This window comes from Anser cygnoides, chromosome 13 (assembly GCF_040182565.1).
Source record: "Anser cygnoides isolate HZ-2024a breed goose chromosome 13, Taihu_goose_T2T_genome, whole genome shotgun sequence".
Lineage (NCBI taxonomy): Eukaryota > Metazoa > Chordata > Aves > Anseriformes > Anatidae > Anser > Anser cygnoides.
In genome coordinates, this window is record NC_089885.1 from 12,596,537 (window position 1) to 12,618,698 (window position 22,162).

Below are 22,162 nucleotides of genomic sequence, written 5' to 3' on the forward strand. Positions count from 1 at the left end.
TCTTTTCAAGAGTTACTGAATGATGTCTTTTTTTGTTAAAAAAGAACCAATGAACAGAATGCATGAAGTCCTGGAGTCATGTAGTGACATGTTATACACGTTCATGACTGTGCATTTTGCTTCTGGGATATATTTCCTGTATGTCTGAAATGAAATATTTCCTACATGTTTACAAGGGAATATACTAATTTGGGAGCTCATAAGCCAAATATTATTTTTCTGTGCCTTCATACAGGCCTTTGACAGTTCCGTGTTCAGATTTCTCCACCATAATTAACCATACCAAAGCTAGCATGTAGTAATTTCTTTTCTCTTGTGGATGTGCTATCCAGAATTTTAGCTTGGATGAACTAGGATCCAAAGCAACCACAAACTCCTCCAGCAAAAATGCATTTTGGTTGATAAAATTGTCTTAGATGGTTAAGGTTTTTGTTTGTTTGTTAACGTATTTAGCACAATAAAAATTTGAGTTGCTAGACAGGCTTCAAAGACATTCTACAAGAAAAGGAGTTCTGATTCTCACAAGCATTTTTCTACCATTCTGGTGCACTGTACAATTTCACAATAAAAATATACAGAATGTATAATAAAGATGCTCTATAAATACTTCTGGATGCTGAGCTAAATAAATCATTCCTGTTCTAATAACACCGGTTGCAGTAACTTGGCAGGTATTCTTAAGATAGTCATTCATGTTTGGCGGTACAGACATGATTATTCAGTGAGCTTTTTTGCCAAAAAAATATGGACTCAATATGAATTTGCTGTCGTGTCCCCCCTCCCAAGTTTGCTATAGAAGACAGACATTTGCTTATTGCCTTATCTTTGTAAATGGAACTCTCAGACAGTATTTTTTGTTACTGGTAAAACCAGCTTAATTTCTTTCTAAGACATGACTATAGTTGTAAGAAATATGATTTCAGGTACCTGCTTCTACCACAAAGCTCAGAACTGAAGTCTGTATTAGGATTTAAACACAGATTTAAAGTGATGAGAAATCACTGATGCAAATCTTCTGTATAAACAGCACATTAAACATGTATAGTTTAACGAGTCAAATGACTGAATTCTGTTTTAGAAGTTTGTCCTGTTCCCCTCAAAGACTGCAGAGTGAAATTAATTTAAGGATGCAAACATTGGAAAGAAGGTCATAAGAATTCAAGTTAAGATACAACCCCCTAAATCCTTGAGGGGGCTAAATTAATAGCTACTTTAATCACAAGAATATATCTCAGTTATATGGCATGCTCTCTTTTTCCTGAGAATTTATTTTAAATTCCCTAGCGATTCATAAAGATATTTAGCATATATCCAAAAAACTAATTTCACAATTGAAATGTAATTTTACCTCAACCTAGCACTGGTCAGAATTATTCTATTCTTCTACAAAAAATTTATTTGATGCTGCTGCATTAACTTCCTATCTGTTCTACCACAAGCAGACAGTGACATCTGGTGACCAATGATACACACTGCAAACAGCAAAATCAATACAGAGAAAATAACCTCTTATATGCAAACTGATGCAGCGAGAACCAAAATGCATAAATCATTCTTATAAACATGCTGACTTAGACTACAAAAAAAAAATCCTTCAAACTGGATCCAAACTGAGAAGGAACCAATTACTGAAGATTAGTTTCTAGCTTTACAAGATGACAACTGCAAATTACTTTCTTATAATTAATAAACACAGTCTTCAGTGGACTTTTTTCTCCTCCTTTTCCTGCACTCTCACATTACCCTATTATTATACATTCATACATAATACATTATACATATTATTTAACTCAAAAGATTCAAATAAAGTTACAGCTTAACTATAAAAATTAAAAGCAGTACAACCTATGACATTTCCTTGCTCCTACTTAATTACACAGTTCCCTGCATTCTCAAAAATTTGCATTGCTTGCAAAGGAGAAAGAGCCCAAAGCACCCAAGACAAAAAAGTCACCACCATCACCCTACCCTGCATTACCTTGAAATACTCTTTTCTAATTTGTTTACTTCTCCTCCTTTCTTCATTCTGCCAAATCACTGGCTGTGTTTCTGGCCAATGCTGCTCATCCATTGAATCCTTCTGATTTTCCAGTGGCTAGAAAAGTTCAGAAGTACTTTTACATAAAAGGTAAATACACCTTGCATGCATTATCACAAATTATTATAAACTACACTTTATAAATTCTTGGCCTCTCTCATTTTACTTTATGACACAGAAGTGTTACCTTAATGGTGATTCTGCTAGAAATCACTTAGCTCCTTTCTTCTGAAATGTATTTCATACAGGAAAAATGAACTGTGAAATAATTCTTAAGAAAATAACATCCTTTTCTGCACTGAGCCTAACATTCATAGGTACGTTAGGAAGCCATCTAATGCTACTATAAATAATTTCAAAGAGCCAGTCAGAAGTGTGGTTAGCCACTAGCACATCTAATTTCTCAATCTGAATATTCACTACACAGGAAGGATGACTAGGATTTTTTTTTTTTTAAAGTACTTGCATGGTGTTCTTACCTACAAGATTACAGTACTTTGACAGAGACAGCTAAAGGAGATTGCCCCCCTCTACTCTACCCTTGTGATGCCCCACTTGGAGTACTGCAACCATGTCTGTGCCCCCAGCACAAGAAGGATGTGGACCTGTTAGAGCCGGTCCAGATGAGGGCCAAAAAGATGATCGGAGAGCTGGAGCACCTCTCCTAAGAGGAAGAGCTGAGAGAGCTGCGGCTGTTAAGCCTGAAGAGGAGAAGACTCTGGGGTGACCTCATTACAGCTTTTCAATACTTACAGAGGGCTTATAAAAAAGGAGAGCAACTTTTTGCTCAGACAGATAACGATAGGACAAGGGGGAATGGTTTTAAACTACAAGAGGGGTTATTTAGATTAGATGTTATGAGGAAATTCTTCACTCAGAGGGTGTTGAGGCACTGGAACAAGTTGCCCAGAGAAGTTGTGGATGCCTCATCCCTGGAGGTGTTTGAGGCCAGGTTGGACAGGGCCCTGGGTGACCAGATCTGGTGGGTGGCATCCCTGCCCATGGCAGGGCTGTTGGAGCTAGATGGTCTTTAAGGTCCCTTCCAACCCACGCCATTCTATGATTTATTATTAAAACAACAATGAATATGTATTTCTATTCTATGAAAACTGACTGCAGACAATCTGAAGGGGCCATTTCACAAAAAGGCTAAAACACTGAAAAACTGTATTTCCAAAGATTTCCTCATATTAGAATATCAGGCCCTTTGGCAATTTTAAGTAACTGATGAATGTTCTTTCTTTATTTCTGCTTCCTTTATTATGTTAATCAAAAAATGTATATGCAAAGAAATACAAAAAAAAAAGTAAAATTATGTCTGTCTCAAGATCTTACAGCTAGTACCACATCCTCTTAAAAAGGCTTGCATTACATAACACGTCAAATTCTCTTGAAGTCTATGAATTTATTTTTTATTTTCCACCACAATTATACACATATAATAACCCTGTGTGCAACGAAACAAATTAACACAGAGGTTTTCCACAAGAAACAACCACTTAAAGCAAATAAAACTATTACCACTTTTACGTTTAGATACTTACCTGCCAGCTGTATGGAGACACTGGAGAATTGACTTCATCTGTTGAGACACTAAAAATTAAAATGAAAGACATTATGAAATTTTATTACTACATTGTTGTGTACTTCAAGATCAAGTTACTTTAAAATATTAAAAAAGTGATCACTTAACATGCAGCTTTTCTGCAACATTTCTTTTGGCTAGCTGTAAATCATGTCCACAATGTGACTAAAAAGTATGAGCTATGCAAGTAAAACCTCAAATTGTTCTTCAGCTTCCTCTACAGTACGCCGACGTGTCATCCACACTACTTTATTCAATGCTTTATTCAGATATAGCCCTTTCTTAACAATGTGGATTGATCTTCAGAAATGCACCTCCACTGTTTTGTTTCTCAAAGCAACCATCCAAACATTTGTTCAAAGCTGACAAAATGCCTGTTCTTCAGTGTTTAGAAGACTCAACCTTCATTTCACTGTTAGCTCTCTATAGCAAAGTAGAAGCTTGTACTAACAATGGAAAGGAGAAACGTTTTAACATGGAATACTAAAATGGCCAAATCTCACAGACTCTAGAACAAGAACAGTGCCTGAGCTTATTTACAGTTCTCAGGAAAACAGAAAAGTTTAGACTTGGTGTCACTTCAAAACTTACTAAATCTTTCTGTGAAATTCACTTCTATCAACATACCAACAACCATTTCATTCACATTCTGACAACTAAAGTAGAAAACAGGCTTAGAAGCTGTGCAGTATACCAAGACTAACAGCTGGGGATTTAATGTAATGACACAGCACTGTGTGCAATTATGATAAATCCTAGAAATTCAGAAAGCAGCTAGGCACAGAAATTGAAGCTTCTTTTCTTAGCTTCTGCTACTTTGTATTCCTTTTCCTTTGTTCTTCATTGTTTGCCTCAAAACAATAAATCTATTTTTTAAAGCTGTTAGGCATAGGAAATTTGTCTAATCATGTCCATTAGCTTGATATGCTATTCAACTGAGAATTGCAGGAAATGCTACAATAAATAATTTAGTTCTGCTCTTGATACGTATGTATCTATTAGCTCTGACATGGTCTATAAGTGTAAATTTTTCAGGGATATGGCAGCCTTTGTATTCTCTTTATATGTTAGTGAGGGACTGAAATTCCCCTATAACAGCGCAATAAAAACAAGAAAAAATTTGCAACGTTTATCTGATCTTGTGTACAAGCTCGAATTGTTTTTTGTTGTTGTTGCTTATTTTCCAAGAAAAAAAAGTCTCAGAACTATTTGCTTCATGAAGGATACAGCAAAAGGTAAATACAACCTTTCCTGGATTATTCTGTAACATGAAGCTTGACAGTGCCGTGCACTACAACAGGTGACAGAATCCCAAAAAACAGGAACAATATTGTGAGGACTGTCAAGCTCCAAATGCAAATGAACAGTAGTTGCTGTACTGTTCATATAACCACAGAACACATACACCACCAACCCCTTAATAACGCAGCTAACGCAGCTACCAGAGGGAGAAAAGATAGCCAAAATAGGATGCATCACACTGAAAGATTTACACAGTATCCCTTCTCTGTTTCAATGAAAGTTTTTCTGATCTGTACCTGAACTGCAGAGAACTGTAGAGAGCAGTTATCACTCCAGTACTCTCCAGCAACACCAACAGCAATTATGGCTTTTGTCTACCTGATTCACAGCCAAACTGGGTTTGGAACAGATAATTTGTGTAACTTGAAATTCATCTTGTATTAAAACATTAGGACAAAAGACGGCAGTAACAACATAAAATAAATATCAGACCTGATTTAATAAAATATTGAAAGCTGTGATGAAGTAAATAAATACCATTTTTCAGATTCCATTGGCTGCTTTGGCCTGTTCCTTGCACTTACTGAAGCTGAATGATTAAGAAGCCTATAAAGAGAAAAATATTTATTCAACAACTCTGTAGTTAAATCTTTTTCTTTGAATATATATTACTTTCACAGTATAACTTTTCCTGTAGAAAAAAGTTTGAAGATTAAGCTGGCATTTTCCATAAAGCTGGAATACATATGCGTGTATATACATATATGAAATCCAAGCCCAATCCTGCTTCCATTCAAATCAGCAATATCGCTTTCAGCTCTTGTAATATTTCAAGTTCTGATTTTTAAGTAAAACTTGGTCACATAATCCAAACCAAAATTAAGTCTCCTCTTCCCTCATTATGTATTTTTAATTTTTAATATTTCCTTATTAAATATATACCAACAGGCCTCACTGTTCACTAAAATTAGAAGAGACAAGATAGTCAAACTAAAGCAGACAGGAAAACAACAGATTGAGCACAAGAAATCAGTCAGTCAGTACAAAAAGGTAAGAGGGTAGCTGAGGAAGAAAGACTGGCAGTGCAAAGGAAAGTCAGGGGAAAAAAGGAGAGTTGGAAAATGGAGAAAAAGAGTAAGAAAATGCAAGCTAAGAACTAAGTGAAGTCTAATGAACCAGTGTAAATTCCATTTTCCTTAACACTAAATAAGTGAAAAAAGCCTAAAGTTAAGTATAGATTCAGATTTATTATTATTATTTTTTTTAATCTGGAAAAAACGCCATGTATGTGCACACACAGGAAGGTGATATGAGGTATTTATTATGAATGTTTAAAATACAACACCAATCACGAACAGATTTTCAATTGAGATTCATGTTAAACAGCAACTGGAATGATTAATGGTGAATTATTGCGAGTATCAACATTACATTTCAACGCTGAATTCAGAGTGTGCAGGACTGAGATCAAAGTATATTTACATTGAATTATATAGAGAAATTATTAAGAATCAGGAAGAACAAGAAGAAAACCAGCAATTCAGTGGAAGGCAGTAAAATACAGTAGGCACTTTTTTATATTTCATTATCATGAGATATGGCAGTAAAACAATGAACTTTAAATGACGTATTGATTTTCAGACTTCCGAATATTGTCGTAACTTTGAGCTCAGTTATCTCACTTGCAGTTTAAATCTGACTGTGTGAACCTCAATTTAATAGCATTAAGACAAGTTAAGCTTGTAAAACTAAATGATTCAGACAGCAGCATATGCTCCCTATATTGTCTTCATAAACAACTTCAAAATGTACTTTCCAGAATAAAATTACAATATTGCCAGAAATAAGTCTCACAAAAAATTAATATTCAGAGCTTATGACGTATCAAACATCATGAAACAGCCAGTTTAGTCATTTTTACAGTGAATTTCAATCTATCCTTATCTTCTTAGCTGAAGATAATGAGAAATTCGAGAAACTGTAGTAATAAATGGCCATTAAGACAAAATGTGCTTAAAAGAACTAGAAATTTGAGTCACCTAAGCACTTTGATGCAATGCTTTCACCAAAAATGACATTAGTGTAAATTCAGTGATTCTATGCAACAAAGGCTATTTGACTTTCATGATCATTAAACGAAGTGTTACTAAAACCTATCCAAAGTAATGCCAAACATACCTGTTCTTCAGCCAAACTTCTTCTATGAAATATTTATATAATTTATGTTTGAGATCATAATAAAAGTTTTCCTATGATTTTAAATACATTTTAATACTTCATATTTTAAAAAAAGAATGAAGATAAAGCATGCCAAAGGGACAGGAAAATAATCTTCTAGTTTGGAGCCATTTAAATGTGCTTTGGACAGCTGACTAATTAAGTATTTTCCTGAAACATTATTTAGTTTCAGATAAAATTAAGTGCATTGCAATTTATTTTTTGGTAACAAAATCTTAGGCTGAGACAATCCATTTTTTCTGCTTTTGTTCAAAAAAAATGGCCCAAATTGTTTCTTTCGTCCACATTTTATCTTAGGAAATCTGAAGCTCTACAAACACTTTATACCTTGATGCACGTCCTGCTGCCCTTGTCCTCTGGAAGAGTTTTTCACTGAATGAAGTTCTATAGCTTAATGGCCTTCGTCTGCATTCATATTTCATGTACATCAAAGCCAAAGACGGAAGAAGGAAGCAGGATAGGTTGATGGGAAAGGACAGGGAAGTCATTAGCATAGCAAGCAAAAAGAAAAGAAACACTGCATAATATTAAAAGAAAACACACTGAATGAACAGAAATATGATTAGTAAGAAATTATTTAATGATGCTCACTTTGAGAATTCTGCTTACTCAGGCTGTACATATTTTGCACAAATTCAGAAATGGCACAATTGGTACAATTCAGAATTGCTCGTGGCAGGGAATTATAAACCCACAAACTATGGATTCAAAATCAGGATTAAACTACATTTTACTAATTGCAAATAACTACAGTTTTATCTCAGAGGTGATTTTGTCCCCATATATTTAAAGATACATAAGAAAGCTTTAAAGCTAAACTAAGAAGTAAAATTTGACCAACAAGATCGCTCTTTATATACGTAAAGTAAAACCTTTAAGAAGATTGCTGCATTGAGATAGAACAAAGTATAACAAAAATAAAATTTAAGTTGCAGTACTTCAGAAGAGGAGTGGCTTGGTATTTCAAATGATTAGATAACCAAGAAATATTAAATCTAACCAGACAAAACCCACACACAATATAAATAGCTATCAGAATTAAGAAAATATTTTTATCTTTTAATAAAAATACAGAATTTTTCCTCATTTTTTAATAGTTTTGTTAATAAAAAAACATGTTAGCATTAAGATTTCATTCTTATTTTTTTCCTTCCCAACAAATTCTTAAGTACACTATATGGAGTTACAGGGAAAAACGTACTCCATCTTTCCCCCCTAAGACATTTCTACTGTTCTACTTAAGTATTATACAACACTGTTGAATTTGTAAAGCTCTGCATTTCACATTATCAATTTCTCTAAAGGCTTTGTGTGTATTGCAGTTATCTTAAAAGAAAAACAGCAGCATAGAATCTCATCATTGCATAGAAATTCAAAAGAGTACAAAAAGAGTACTTATGCTAGTATGAAGCTGAAGCCCTGACTGTGGAAGAATAAACCACTGTAATGATCTACTGTAGTTGAATGGACTATTTACTACCACTTTCATCTTTCAGCAGAGAGCTTACTGTCTCTGATGTACCTCACTGGTATTCTGCCTGCTTGGTAAAGGAACCAGAGACAACACAGTTCCTATCCTTTCCTGCTCGCTTCCTATGCGACTCCAGGTATTCCCTCCTCCTCTTCCTAAGACAGTTGCTAGCTTTTTCTGTTGCATTACTTTAGTAGTCTTCTTTTTTTATTTATCATTTTCAAGAACTGTTCTGTTGAAATGCCAACATGAAGTTAAGAAAGTCAGGCAGCTCATCAGGATGCATTTGCACTATTGTATTTATATATATATACACACAGTCATTTGACAGAATTACATTTGAACAAGTTTCCCCTTCGGTTAATAGGAAACATATCTCATATGTGGCTGAACAGAGGAAGCATCACCTGAACTACCTTGTATTTTAAGAAAAATAACCAGTAGCACACAAACTGTTTGTAGGTTCTCTAAAACCACACAAACTAAGACAAAGTCATTTTAATGTCAACTATAATCTACTTATATAAGCATTGACCATGCTTAAGGTACTTAATTCAAAAAAAAAAAACGAGAGAATTTCACATTCATCTCTTCCTCTCTATAAAAGGTGTATCGTAGCTTCTCTAGATAGCAATTTTACGAAAAGAAACACAGAATAGGTCTATTGCTTCATCTCATCAACTGGACCAAAATGTTCTCCAAATGAAGAGCTTTTGGGTATAAGACAGGCTAAAGAACACATTAATTGTGACACAAGTTAACTATTATTTTTAATACCTGTGTTTTTGTTCTTGCTGCAGTAACTGAGCTGCTATTTTTCTCAAGTCAGTCACTTCTTTGATTTCATCATCTTCTTCAGCCAACGACTGTTCCTTCTGAAGTCTGAAAAATTAAACATTAGTGACTTGCCTGACTTCAGCAAAGCAAGACATTGAAACTTGCTTGGACAAGAAGTAAGAAGCTCTTCCAATATGCTCATTTTTTTGTCCAAGAAGGAGAACTCTGGTCAACAAGACTTCTTTCCTCGATGGTGTTTAAAAGCAAAACCACCCTTCCCAAAAAAGACTGAAAAGATTTACCGTTTTTCATCTGCCCAGTCCTCATTCTGTTCTATCTTTTGGGATTTTTCAGGATGTTTTCCCCGTTCCTTACACAGGATGAAAAATAAAATTAGACTTGAGATGAGGAAAAAAAAGCCTGCTGAATTAGTGTGTGTTTTTTGTTTGTTTTTAAATCAATCTATGCTACCTTGATATAGGACAGCAATGGTCCGATCTGCACATCTCCTTGCTCAGGAACAGCTCCCTCTTCTGCATTTGGATCAATGTAATCATACACCTCCTGGTCTAGTGAGGATTGATAAGGAAGAGAAAAGATAATATTAACAGCTGTCTCAACCAAACATTACTCCTCAGAGTCAGAAGTATGTATGAAAAATGACAGATAAAGATAATACAATTAAATCATGTCTCCTTTCTTCATCTAAAGAAATATTTTTCTTCCTTTCTCTATTTATTATTTTATTACATTGTTTTCTGAAATGATAAAAACAAAATTCCAATATGCCATGATATAATTTTGTGCAGTTTTCTTAAATTAGATTTCCTTTGAAAAAGCAATTCCGTTACCTAAAAGGACAGATGCACAACAGATATTACCTTTCTGTGGATCGAGTTTACTTCCCATTACATGATTGTCATTCCTCAATGTCTGTTCTCTTGTTGATTCTGATACCTGGGAGTGAAGGCTGATTGTATCATCATCAGATGGCTGCAAAGACAGTCATATTTAATACAGAACTTGCATATAGATCACATTATTATATGATTTGCTAATAAATCACAAATACAACAGACCCTATTATGAGGAATGGCTCCCAAGGCAGAAAAAAATCAACTCATGTTTTTTTTTTTTCGGTGTTTTTGTTTTTTAAAGTAATTGTTTCAGTTTCCTTTGAAATACAGTATTTTGTTCAAAGAGCTCTAGTCCAATTCTGGTCAGTGGGCTAATAAATCTGCACTTAAGTACTTCCCTATCTAAAGCTTCCAAGTAGTAAGACTACTGAAAAAAAAAATCACAGCTTCACTTCCCATCATTTAGAATTCACTTAAACACTTGTAATATTCCTTGTTGTACAGTTTTCAATTCAATCACTCTGCATTTGCAATGATTCTTTCTAAAAATAAATATATATATATACTGCTCTCACTATTCAGTATTGACATCATTTATTTACAGCTGCTTAATCTAGATTTCTACAAATAGATAATTTGTGAGAATTTTTATGACTTTAGACCTAGCAGATCATCCAGACGTTCTTTTTAAAATTTAAACAAGAGATTATTAAGATATACAAAACTCAGGTTTAATTAACATATGTCATAGTTTCCTTAGTTACTAAGTTTAGATAAAATGTATTTTAATTTTCCTAACTATATTCTTTTTACTAGTAACTAAAGCAAACATTAAGTAAGTTTTGTCACGTGGCCAACATGATTACACACATTATACACGAAAAGATCCAAACAATTGTTTAGATAAGAATTCAGTTTTGAAAATGTGTAAGATTTGGACAGGAATGAAACGTAACCAGAAAAGTCAAAACAATACATAATTTATGTGTCTGATATTGTCAGTCTAATGGTTTAAACTCATCTGTACAGATTTCAAAGGATGTTAACTGCAACTTAGTTAAACATTTCTTAATTTAGACAAAGGAGAAAAGGAAAAAAATCTATAAAACAAGTTAGACAAAATCAGCAGCAAAAAAAATACTTACTTCTGTTGTGGACAATCTTTTATCCCCATTATCACTTCCAATGCCAGAGTCTGGTCCGTGATTTTTATTGGGATAAAAGTCCTCTATGCTGCTTAATAAAATAAAAATAATAATAAAAAAAAAGGAATAAAGAAACCAGCTTAACTTTGCTAAAGGAAAATAAACATCCTTTAAAATATATAGATTCTATATACCCATCTACAGTTGCCTATACAGAATTTTTGCACAACACCGCATGTGTAAAGAACAAATTTTTAATCTACAAGAGTTTAAGAAAGAAAAAGAGTCTCAAAAAATTAAAGGAGGAAAGAACAATTATCATACTTTCCACATCCATGCAATTTCAGAATTGTTTTATTTCATTCAAAAGTATTTTTTGGAGAATTTAGCTATTGCTGTTAAAAGCAATTCTTTTAATTCTAATGGTAGGCATGGATTATATTAGTAGCAAATATATTTCCTATTAGACAGTCATATAGGTTTAAACCTGCATTAATATCTATGTAATATTCTGTCCAAATGTATGCCTTCTAAAGACTGAAAGCCATCAGCATGAGCAGGGTGTGTTTTTCTAACTGTACACTGAAGCATGGCTTTTAATCAAGATTATCTGTAAAGTTTAATTAGACAATTCTCACTACTACAAAGGTGATGAACAGTGATAATACCCTTGACCTTGTTCCTTTTGCAATACGTTTTAGTTGTAGGTCTTAAGCAGCACAGGCTTCCAGGAAGCAGTTGCGGACCACAGCTTCTACAAGCATTTAGAAGCATTCCATGGACACTGTGGACTGATGCCCTAGTGGCACAGTTGCCTGACACCATGGACTGAATCTGATGGTTCAAAGTGTTCTGTGTAAGCTTTATTAACAATTTTAATCTTTCCTTTGGCCTTGAGCCCAATGAGTGCCACAAGTAGCACACAGCATTTTAGGCAAATAGACAAAAAGAATATTGTTTCATACAGTCATTAATGGCAAGTCAACTGAACACAGAAAATACAAGAGCACTCCCATTTAATTAATTACTCAAGAGGTATATAGTACAGATGTCCAAAAAAAGTATACTGTACTTTTTGACCTCAAGAGCAATCCAATCAAAAAATCCTCAGCATTTCACTGATATTTAAGTTACAGCTTCCCTAAATACATATTCAGAAGGCAGACTTTCCATCCAGCAGACTAACTCTATATTCAGCATATTTATGAGAATGTAAGTTAATTGTTTTGACATACCTGTTTGGGAAATAAAAAATGAGTATTCCAATAAATAAATTTAAAATATATCTTTGCCCTGATGTCCAAATCTTAACTGAGTAAAATCAAAATTTTTCACAGCTACTTGGATGAGCCAATTTAGACTCCAGTAAAATGACCTTAAAAAGTAAATACTATAACTTCTAAAGAATAAGCAAACCATTGAAGTTACATCTATTAAACTGTAATAAAGACATTCTTTCTTACATCCCAAGGATCGCTTCATAGTAAATGCTAAGAAAAATAATTAAAAAACACCATTTAAAAAAAAAATCCATTACTCACCTGTCTGTGAGTGGCTGGGAAGGGATTCGTTTACCCAGTGATGGAAGATCCAAGGAATCTGGTTTTTTATCTATTCTGAGGCATGCCTGAATGCTGAGGAATTTAAATATATGTACTTTACCCTTTAAGCATATCTGGAAACAAAAAATATTTAATTACATAGCATGTCTTTTGAAAATGCACCCCAAAAAATACTTCCTACACTGATTAGCTTGTGCTTACAACTTCCCACTAGCAGAAATACAGCTAAAAAATGAAAACTTGGTTGGTATTAACTTAGAACAGCTTCCTCTTTCTTAAGATCCTAACACAAATTACTGAAGCAGAATGTTTTCATACTAACCTGTGCTGGTGGTATCTGCATTGGATTGTTATCCAAAACTATTACTTGTAAGTGACGTAACTTTCTGTAACAAATTGGAATTTCTGTGATTTTATTACAAGAAAAATCCAGCTTTACCAAGGGAAGGTCTCCTAACTCTGTATTGGGGAAAAAAAAAAAAAGAATAATGTATCTAATTAACACTTTACCTAATTTACCTACATCAAAAAAATGATGATGAACAGCTTACCATCTGGCAACATATGGAGATTATTTCTTCTTATGTTTAATTCTCTAAGTGACTGCAGTTTTCCTATTTGCTGAGGAAGAACCTGAAGTTCATTACAGCTGACATCCTAGGTAAAATATAATGAATAAATTAACTGAACACTTTAAATGAAATTAAACAAAAGAAAACTGCTATCAGAGCTGCTATAAAACAAATTATTTAAAAAAAAATAAAAAAAAATCCTTTGCTTTTTCCACAAAGGGAAATACCACCACAGCAGATCTCACTGTTTCTTCATTAGTGATTCACGTTTCAGGAACTCAATTCAAAAGGTTAAAGAAATAACAAAAGACTGATTTTGAGATTTAAACTGTACCCCAGGAAACAGAAGATCTGGGTGTATTTCCCATGTCAGCTACAAACTTCTTGTGTTACTGCAGATGATTTACATTTTGCTTCTTTCATAAAAATCCTTCTCCTTCCTTAAAAACCTTGAACCAATGCAACTAAAAATTTACTAAGTGTAATAGCAGGCTCACCAACTTTTTTGGATTCAAGCACTAGAGGGTGACAATGCTACATCAAATGAGCACAGAGTACAGCTACTTCTGCCAGTAGTTGAGTTTTGGTCCATACTGAATCAACAATCACATTGATATAAATAAAAACCAGTGTCTAACCTTTTCTATTTCTGACTCAATAAAGAGGTGGAATGCCTTTCTTAAAACCATCTTTCTAGCATGTGGCTTGGTCGTCAACTTTTTAAACATTTATATAAACTCCTTGTTCTGTGTTCTAAAGAGGTATGATACAGGTAATGGAATGAAACTCTCTGGCATGTCCAGAATCTGTCATCAAGCATGCATTCTTGGTGTGACAATTATGAAAAAATAAGCCAAAAACACCATAACAATAATTCTGAAAAATATTCACTTTCTGTAAACAACAGCAGTGAATCCCACCTTGAAGTCCTATAACACTGAAGCAAGCATATAGAATTTCTCAAAGAGAAGAGTAGAAGACACTAGAAAAGCCTCACGAACATTCAGAATCTCATACTACCTGTAAATTTAAAAAATAAACGTTCTCTTTTAACATGACCTAATTTCTGAGCTCTAAGACATCTCCGGAGCATTTACACCTGCTCTGGAAATAGGATATGGCTTACTTGCAATGACCAAAGAAATTGTAAATACTGAAAAAACAGTAATCCAAGTGCCAGATATGTGAATAATTGTGCACAGTTCTCCAAAACATGAGCTTAACATGGAGCAATGCTCAAAAAAGCCCGGAATATTAAGAAGTACAAAGGAAACAAAGGATGACAAAAACACAAAACCTCAGTACGCCACAGAATAAAATTGTGTTGCCACATACCTGAACTGTGAATACCACAAATCATTCTATTCAACCAAACCAAAATAATGGAAAAGCAGAAATGATGGGTGTGTGTGTGTGTGTGTGAAATACAAAACAGGACAACAATGATGGAATGGTGTAACTTTTACTAAGTACGGAGTAAACAGAGTTGAACTCTCCAGCTAAAAGATTCCTGAAGATCCAAGAAAAATAAATAGAACCATGATTACTGTAAAGCAAAAAAAAAAAAAATCCATCATTTTAACAGGGATTCAAATGAAGTAATCTGAAAAGTATTTCTATTTATGAACAACTTAAGATGAAATTTAACCTAACATGCTGATTTGTGTTTATTCCCATTTTTGAAACTCAACCGCATATATTTTGTCTGTAATTTGAAATCATTGAATGAAAGACTGAATTAATTTTGAATTCCTGTATTTAAAAAATAGTTATTAGTATTTTTCTCACACTGTAAATAAACTCCTTACAGTTCAAGTTTACTTAATATATTAGTTCATAGTTATACTTACCAGCTCCATTAGATCTCTCAACTTTCCTATTTCTTCTGGAATGGAGACCAGCTTATTATTACTGACAACCAGAACTTTAAGTGGAAGATCAAACAGGTATTTTGGCAATGTTGATAAAAGATTTCGACTTGAAAGAAAGAAAAACGAACAAGCAAGACTAAATCATAATACTCTCTTTAAGCCTGATGGTAAGTCTCATATGCACATTGTACAACTTTTCTCCTACTCCAGGAGATATTCTCCACCTTCTTCCCACAATTTCACCTAAATTTAAGCTATAAACTCCATCATAAATTCCTTACTAGACACAGCCTCTGTCACACATGTATAGTTTAGGTCCTCATTTCATTTGAATAAATGAGAATGTACTATAACTGAACTTTCTAATGCTAAAATATACAGAGAAATCTGCTAAAAGAAGTAATAACCACCACTGGCAAATGCAACCATAAACAAAAACAAGTATCAAAGGAAATTCTAACTCACAATCTCGAAGCCCTGTGCACTGACACCCCTATTTTAATGGAGAGGTACCGCTCATCTTGCACCTTGCCACAACTACTGTGGCTCCAGTTACTAATGACAGACCTGTGTCCATCTGACTGTTAAAGGCAGTAAAATGTTATGCTGACAGACTGACATTACTAACATTTACTGTTAAAAACAGTAAAAAACAGTCTGTCAGCATAACGTTAAAAACAAAGAAAATTTCCTAAACTCTCCTTAATGTCAGCTACTGCAGCATATTGACTGAAATTTCGTAATGTAGTCAGTTCCTTTCCGTAAAGGAAGCAACAAGAACTGCTGGCTCTAAAACACCAAGCATATGGCAAACAGAGCAATTTTTATCTACCTGAGCAAAAATGTGGGCAAAAGGGCACTTTATGTCACAAAGAAGTAGGATGTCACCTTTCCAATCACGCGAACTATATAAAGATGAAAAATGAAAAGCATTACTCACCTAATGTTAAGGTAGGTAAGCATCTGTAGATTTTTTATAGATTCCGGAATGGATTTGATGCAGTTATGATACAAATTTAAAGTTTCCAGTGGTGCAAACAGCCAGACGTCAGGAGGAATTTCGGTAAATCTATTCTTTGAAAGATCTAGAAGCAAAAGGAAAAAAAAAATCCTTAAAGTCAAAAATTTCATGCAATAAGATTAAAATACACACTGTTATTCTTCTCATGCTCCTAAAAATTAAGGCATAAAGTAAGCGTAAAATAATTCAGTTTTACCAGATGCTACAGCATATAATTAATTTACCAAAAAGACTTAAAATACTAAAATAGTGTTATTTGATATGAACTTAAACAGAAAATAGAAAAATGACAGGAATTTAATGAGGTATTACTAATAATTAAGAATGCCTAAAAGGAAACAAAATATTGTTTGTCCCTCTTCTATTAGCCTAAAAAATTTCAAGTGGAATATGACCTTGAATCCTGGAAATTATCAGTTAACTGTCAAAACCTGTGTCATTAAAGTTCATGTAACTATCTTCTTGAAAGCAATAGAGATTTACTTTAGAAAGAACATCTAGTTTTTTTGAACGTAACTCTGGTTCCCAAGTTAGGATAGTTCCAAAGGATGTGGTTTCTCAAAAATGCTGAACAGAGTCTTTTAACAAAGCAGCAATGCAGACCTCTTGCTATTTCAGGCTTTAGTTCTTAGTTTTTAAGAACTTGCAAAAAATAACTGTTTCTGCTTAGCTCCCATCGTATCATCAGCAGAACAGTTTCTTTCGTTCCACTAAACCGAAGAAGTGGACTAGAAAGTGACTGGAAAAGTGGCTAAAAGTCACTGTCAGGCTCAAAGAAGAGAGCTTAACAGCTTGAACCAGCAAACCAACTAACTGCCAGTGGCATTTCTCAGGGGTCAGTCAACTTTAGATTTGGTACTGTTTAGATTGTAGCAGATGCAATCTGCTCTAAACACATGAACACCCCCGAGATGGAGGGAGAGAAGGGGCAACTCACACGCTGGATGGTTGGGAGGCCAGCCAGAGTGACCTCAGCTAGCACACACCTCTTCTGGTTTAGTAAAGGCAAATGCAAAGATGTGCACCTGTGGCAGAGTAACTCCACACACTAGCGCAGGCTAGTGGATGAAAGGACAGATATCCTAAATTAAAACTGAAGCAGCTTGCTGGCACTTTAAACAAGAATGGTTTTACATGGGTTAATAGACTGAAGAAGCAAGAAAAGCTGCTAAGTACAGAATTGCACACAATTTAAGGTGACAACCCCTCTAGAAGTGAGAAAAAGGAATTCTTTGCTTAACCGGTTTAGATGGGAAAACATTAAATTGGGGGGTGTTATGTGAAAACCAAAATAAAGACACTATCAATGATCGCTTATGAATCACAGGGTATTTTGATTCACTATCTCTACAGAAACAGAAGTGAGAAGTACAACATTACAAAGGTTACATTTGAAAGGGGAACTACGAAAATATGAAGAAGTTAGCTCTTCAAAAAGAAGCAGAAGTTAAGTCTTTACGTACTGTACAGAGACCATTTAAAATCAGTATATTAGAAGTTCAGAACAGAAGAGTTTGAGAAAAAAGCTAGTTTGGAGAGGAAGCCATTAGATGTAAGAATGTATCTCACAAGTTTAAGTCATGATCAGAAGGAAGAAAAAAAAATGCCACTTTCAGATTACATTTAAACTGCAGTAAGGCAGCCAAAGAGAATTAACATCATGTTTGCCTTGTTCTTGCACTTTTCTCTAAGCATTCAGTATCAGTTACCACCACAGGCATGCTGCTAGAACAGACGGGACTTTTATTTGATCCAGTGCAATCATATTTATGTTCAAACTTTGTATTTCAAATTCAGCATGCATCTCATGCAAAGATTAGCTGAGAAATTTACACTTGAACTTCATCTCAGTGTGACAGTATTTTCATCAAAAATGATGATTCATGATGTTCTGTTTGCTCTTTTTCCCCTCCTCAGAGATCCAAAATTTTATTTAGAAGTGAAATCACAAAGGTAAACACAAAGATAAAAGAAAAAAAGGTGACAGATCTGCTCTACTAACTAGCAATATGTAAAAATTTTCCTATCCATCCTATCCATTTTTTCTGGTAATGCTTTAGTATGGTCTAAGCGAAAAAAAAAACAAAAGAAAACAAACAAAAAAAACACATACCACACTGTGCAAGACCTGATCCTAAAGATATACTTTTAGTTGATCTAAACATGGTTTGGAGATCAACACATGGAACATGGGTACAATTTATTATTAGTCTCTCAGATGCAATATGATCCTGGAAAGGAAAAAAACACTGCAGAAACACCTGCATATGGTGATTCCCAGAGGTCAAAATTTTTTCCATGTCCACAAAACTGTCACCTTCCAACCCAAATACTGTCATGCTAGCATTTACATCAAACAATAACAGCATTAAAAAGTGTAATTACATTTCACACAGTGATTATTAATTTACTTGACCGAAGAAATACAAGCAGGCAAGTTCATGCAACTTCATGTAACACTCCAAAACCACCCTATGATTGCACATCCTACCAACTGTTCTTCTGCCATGCAAGTATCCCACCTTTCTCCTGGATCTCAAACAGACCCTGTTCTCATGGATGCATTGCAAGTACAGCATAGGACCAAAACAGGGCCAACAACACGTGAAAGAAAAGGCTCAACCGGATCGAAAAAGCTCAACCAGCTTTAAGCATCACTGCCAAAGTGGAATGATGTCCAAAGCAAATATAGTGAAAGTACAGCAATACGTGATAATTACAGATGCTACAAACTCAAGCATGGATCAATTGCATGGTTATCAGCAACAGGCAGCAGTATCTTCTACAGCTTATCAGCTGGTAGACAAAGCTGCTGCCTCTGGAAGTACTAAGTAGGTGAAATTCCACTGTCCTTTCTCAAAGACGCACATCGAATTAAAGAGGATATAACCATACTTCAAATTAGTATTTGAAACTGAAAGGTTATTAACCATTCGTTGATTTTTTGTTTGCTCTTTATAGGTAGGGAGAACTACTTTAAGACAGAAGACTCTGACTATTAGCAGAGCTATAACATTTTTCTTCCTGTTTTTATAACCTTAAAAACAGTATGCCAAGTTAGTCTTATCTTCCTGAATTCTGTTTGATGGCGTGAGACAATGCATGTTACACGATTTCACTACTACGTCAGAAAAAAAAAGGTTAGAAAGAAAAAACATGCTGATAGAAAACAAATTTTAAATGAGGGTTTATAATGAAATAGTAGCATGCAAATCAAGGCTAGTAGATATTTAAGGCTTCTAAACCAACTCAAAATAGGGGTACCCTAGTCCTTTAGCTAGGGAGAAATCTCCCTGTACTCACTAGTTCTCTTTGTGCTACTTAAACTCTAGTTCCTGAATCCTCAATACCACCACTCAGTTTCTAACCTATGACAGAATTACAATTTGTATAATTGTTTCAAAACATGTACAGCTCCTCCCCCTCTGATTCCAAGTTCAAGTAGACTTCTTATTATATACACTACTCCAATGCTGTAAATTAGCTTATCACCATGAGATTTTGTTGAGTTTAAGTCACCAACAATCTGTCATCCTGTCATTCCCATCACAACTGTGTATTTGTACTGAATTGGACTTATGACACACTTTATTCAGTAACCTTAGTCCATATTCCTGTTTTCACATGTCACTTTTGAGGTATCAGAGACGTGAAAATGTTCCAAGTCTGCGCCTCTCCTGTTCAGGTACGTTTGCAATACCACAAAAGCCGTATTTCCACATTATCTTTAGTCTTGCCATCTTCTTTACTGGGAATAATTAAATGCAGATGCTCAGAAATGTTATTAAAAAGAAACACTGATGAGCTAACATTAAACTCAAATTATCTGCATCTGAAAATATCATCCTTCATTTTAATATTCTGCCAGCACCAAGCTGACGAAGACCTCAAAGCCCTAAGAGCTTACAAGCATCAGAAGAAAACAGTTTAGAACACCAACACGCTTGTAATACATTTTTTCACCTGCTCATTTTAGTGATCCTGTTTTGAGAAGTGAAAATATAACAAAACCCATGGAAATAGTATATATACTGGTTGTTTACTAGCAAACCAGAGCTGTCAGTTTTTGTTGTGACATTCCGGTACTAAATAACTACATTTAAGTATATCGTTTGTCTTCAATGTTATCACTAAGAATACTCATTTTCTACCTTGTTTTAATCCTCCAGGATTATGGAAAAATGGATTAATGAGTCAGCAGATATTCAAAGGTAAGATTTGAATTTACCGACCTTAAACCAAAGCCCAATAGTGAAGTCACAAGTAAAAAAAGTCACAAAAAAAAAAAAAGGAAGAAAAATGTATGTTTCACTCTACTAGAACCTCAATAATAGAATCTCAAGACTCCTTGTCAAGTTTGGTGAGAAACTAAGGAAATAAAAGATCTGATTTTCACTACTAACCACAGAAATGGCACTTAGCAGGAACAAACTAATTTAATCAAGTAAGAATGTTTTCTTCAGTTGGACTGAAATTAACATAGGCTTCCAGGATAATCCAGAAAACACATTTCACAAGACAGAAATATCACCAGAGATTCTCAAAACTCAACTGGACAAGACCCTGAGCAACCTGACCTAACTGGACTTATTCTAAGCACATGACTGCTCTTGATGACCATGAAGAGCTCTTTAAACATAGTTAATTACTGGATTTAAAATTGTTGATTGTTTGTATTATACAAATGTAACACTCTTAGTACTGTTTGGGTATTTCAAATGTCAGTCTTCCTCTTTACTACCATAATGAAACAAAGATGCATCTAAAAAAACAAGTGCCTAAATACAGACCTGCATCCTATAGAGGAACCTAATAATTGTGCCAATCATGAATTTTGATGGCAGCATTAATCTAAAAGCAGCCTTTACTTGGAGCTTTCAAAAATGGCGCTAAATGGTTAGGGTGGGTGTTAAGTCTGCCTTAAAAAATTAGTATCCTGTGTCCTGTTTGACAAAATGAAAGTGAACACTCCTCTGTGTTTTAAGTACTGTGCTCCTATGCCATTAGCTAGTACAGGCATGAGGGAAAACAAAAGATAACTTAGTCAGAACCTGAAAGCTAGATCTGGTGGGAGAAAGAGAAGAGAGACTACTAAAGAGTATTTTTCTCAAGGATTCTGATGAGAAGTCCTTTGCATAAGCTACCTAGCACTTGCCATTAAAATTTAAACAATGTACAAAACAAGGTTTCTGAAAGTACTGATTCCTCCTCATTTTCAGGAACCTTAAAAGAAATGAGCTCTTAAGCTTGCCAAACTTAGATCAGAAGGCAGGCTCTCTATCATTCTCCTCAAACACTATACAGCACACTCACAAGTTAAGAGTTCAAATCTTAACACTAATGCGCAACTGCAGTTGTTAAACATAGAAATTTTTTACAATTTCCCTTTGAAAATTCAAAAAAAGAACCCTGGGTAATTAAATAACTAAGATCAGAACTCTCAACGTAGGTTGCAAAATTAATCACAGAACAATTAAATGTGTCAGAATTTAGAATGACTGCATATAAACAACCACTTCAGCTGCAAAACAATTTTATTTTTTTAAAAGAATTTACTGGCAAAAAAATGCTGAAGAATTACAGGAAAATTATTTTTGTACATAACTTTATGCATTTCATATCCAAATAAAACGTTTGTTCTCCTAGATTAAGAGCTATTGTAAAGGACTATACTTAAACTGAACATCTATCAACTCTTACGCACAATAAAGAAACTCTGACGTACCTGCTAGACACTTTATCTCTCGGGAAATTAAACCTATCAGCATACCTTCCCTGTTACA

The 22,162-nt window shown here is 34.4% G+C and overlaps 1 protein-coding gene across 6 annotated transcripts in view; it reads right to left on the reverse strand.

Moving 5' to 3' along the window:
* Window positions 1-22,162, reverse strand: part of LRCH2 (leucine rich repeats and calponin homology domain containing 2) — a 45,054-nt gene that overhangs the window by 14,646 nt on the left and 8,246 nt on the right. For 2 of the 6 annotated variants that reach the window (XM_067005372.1, XM_067005370.1), the window contains exons 2-15: window positions 16,299-16,443; window positions 15,338-15,464; window positions 13,467-13,572; window positions 13,238-13,374; window positions 12,895-13,028; window positions 11,354-11,444; window positions 10,233-10,344; window positions 9,823-9,920; window positions 9,654-9,721; window positions 9,352-9,456; window positions 7,431-7,508; window positions 5,403-5,471; window positions 3,583-3,631; window positions 1,979-2,095 (exon numbers count right to left, since the gene is read on the reverse strand). In XM_067005372.1, coding sequence (XP_066861473.1) covers window positions 1,979-2,095; window positions 3,583-3,631; window positions 5,403-5,471; window positions 7,431-7,508; window positions 9,352-9,456; window positions 9,654-9,721; window positions 9,823-9,920; window positions 10,233-10,344; window positions 11,354-11,444; window positions 12,895-13,028; window positions 13,238-13,374; window positions 13,467-13,572; window positions 15,338-15,464; window positions 16,299-16,443 — 1,436 coding nt within the window. The remainder of the gene's footprint in view (window positions 1-1,978; window positions 2,096-3,582; window positions 3,632-5,402; window positions 5,472-7,430; window positions 7,509-9,351; window positions 9,457-9,653; window positions 9,722-9,822; window positions 9,921-10,232; window positions 10,345-11,353; window positions 11,445-12,894; window positions 13,029-13,237; window positions 13,375-13,466; window positions 13,573-15,337; window positions 15,465-16,298; window positions 16,444-22,162) is intronic. The other 4 variants (XM_067005375.1, XM_067005374.1, XM_067005371.1 and 1 more) reach the window with 3 other exon arrangements.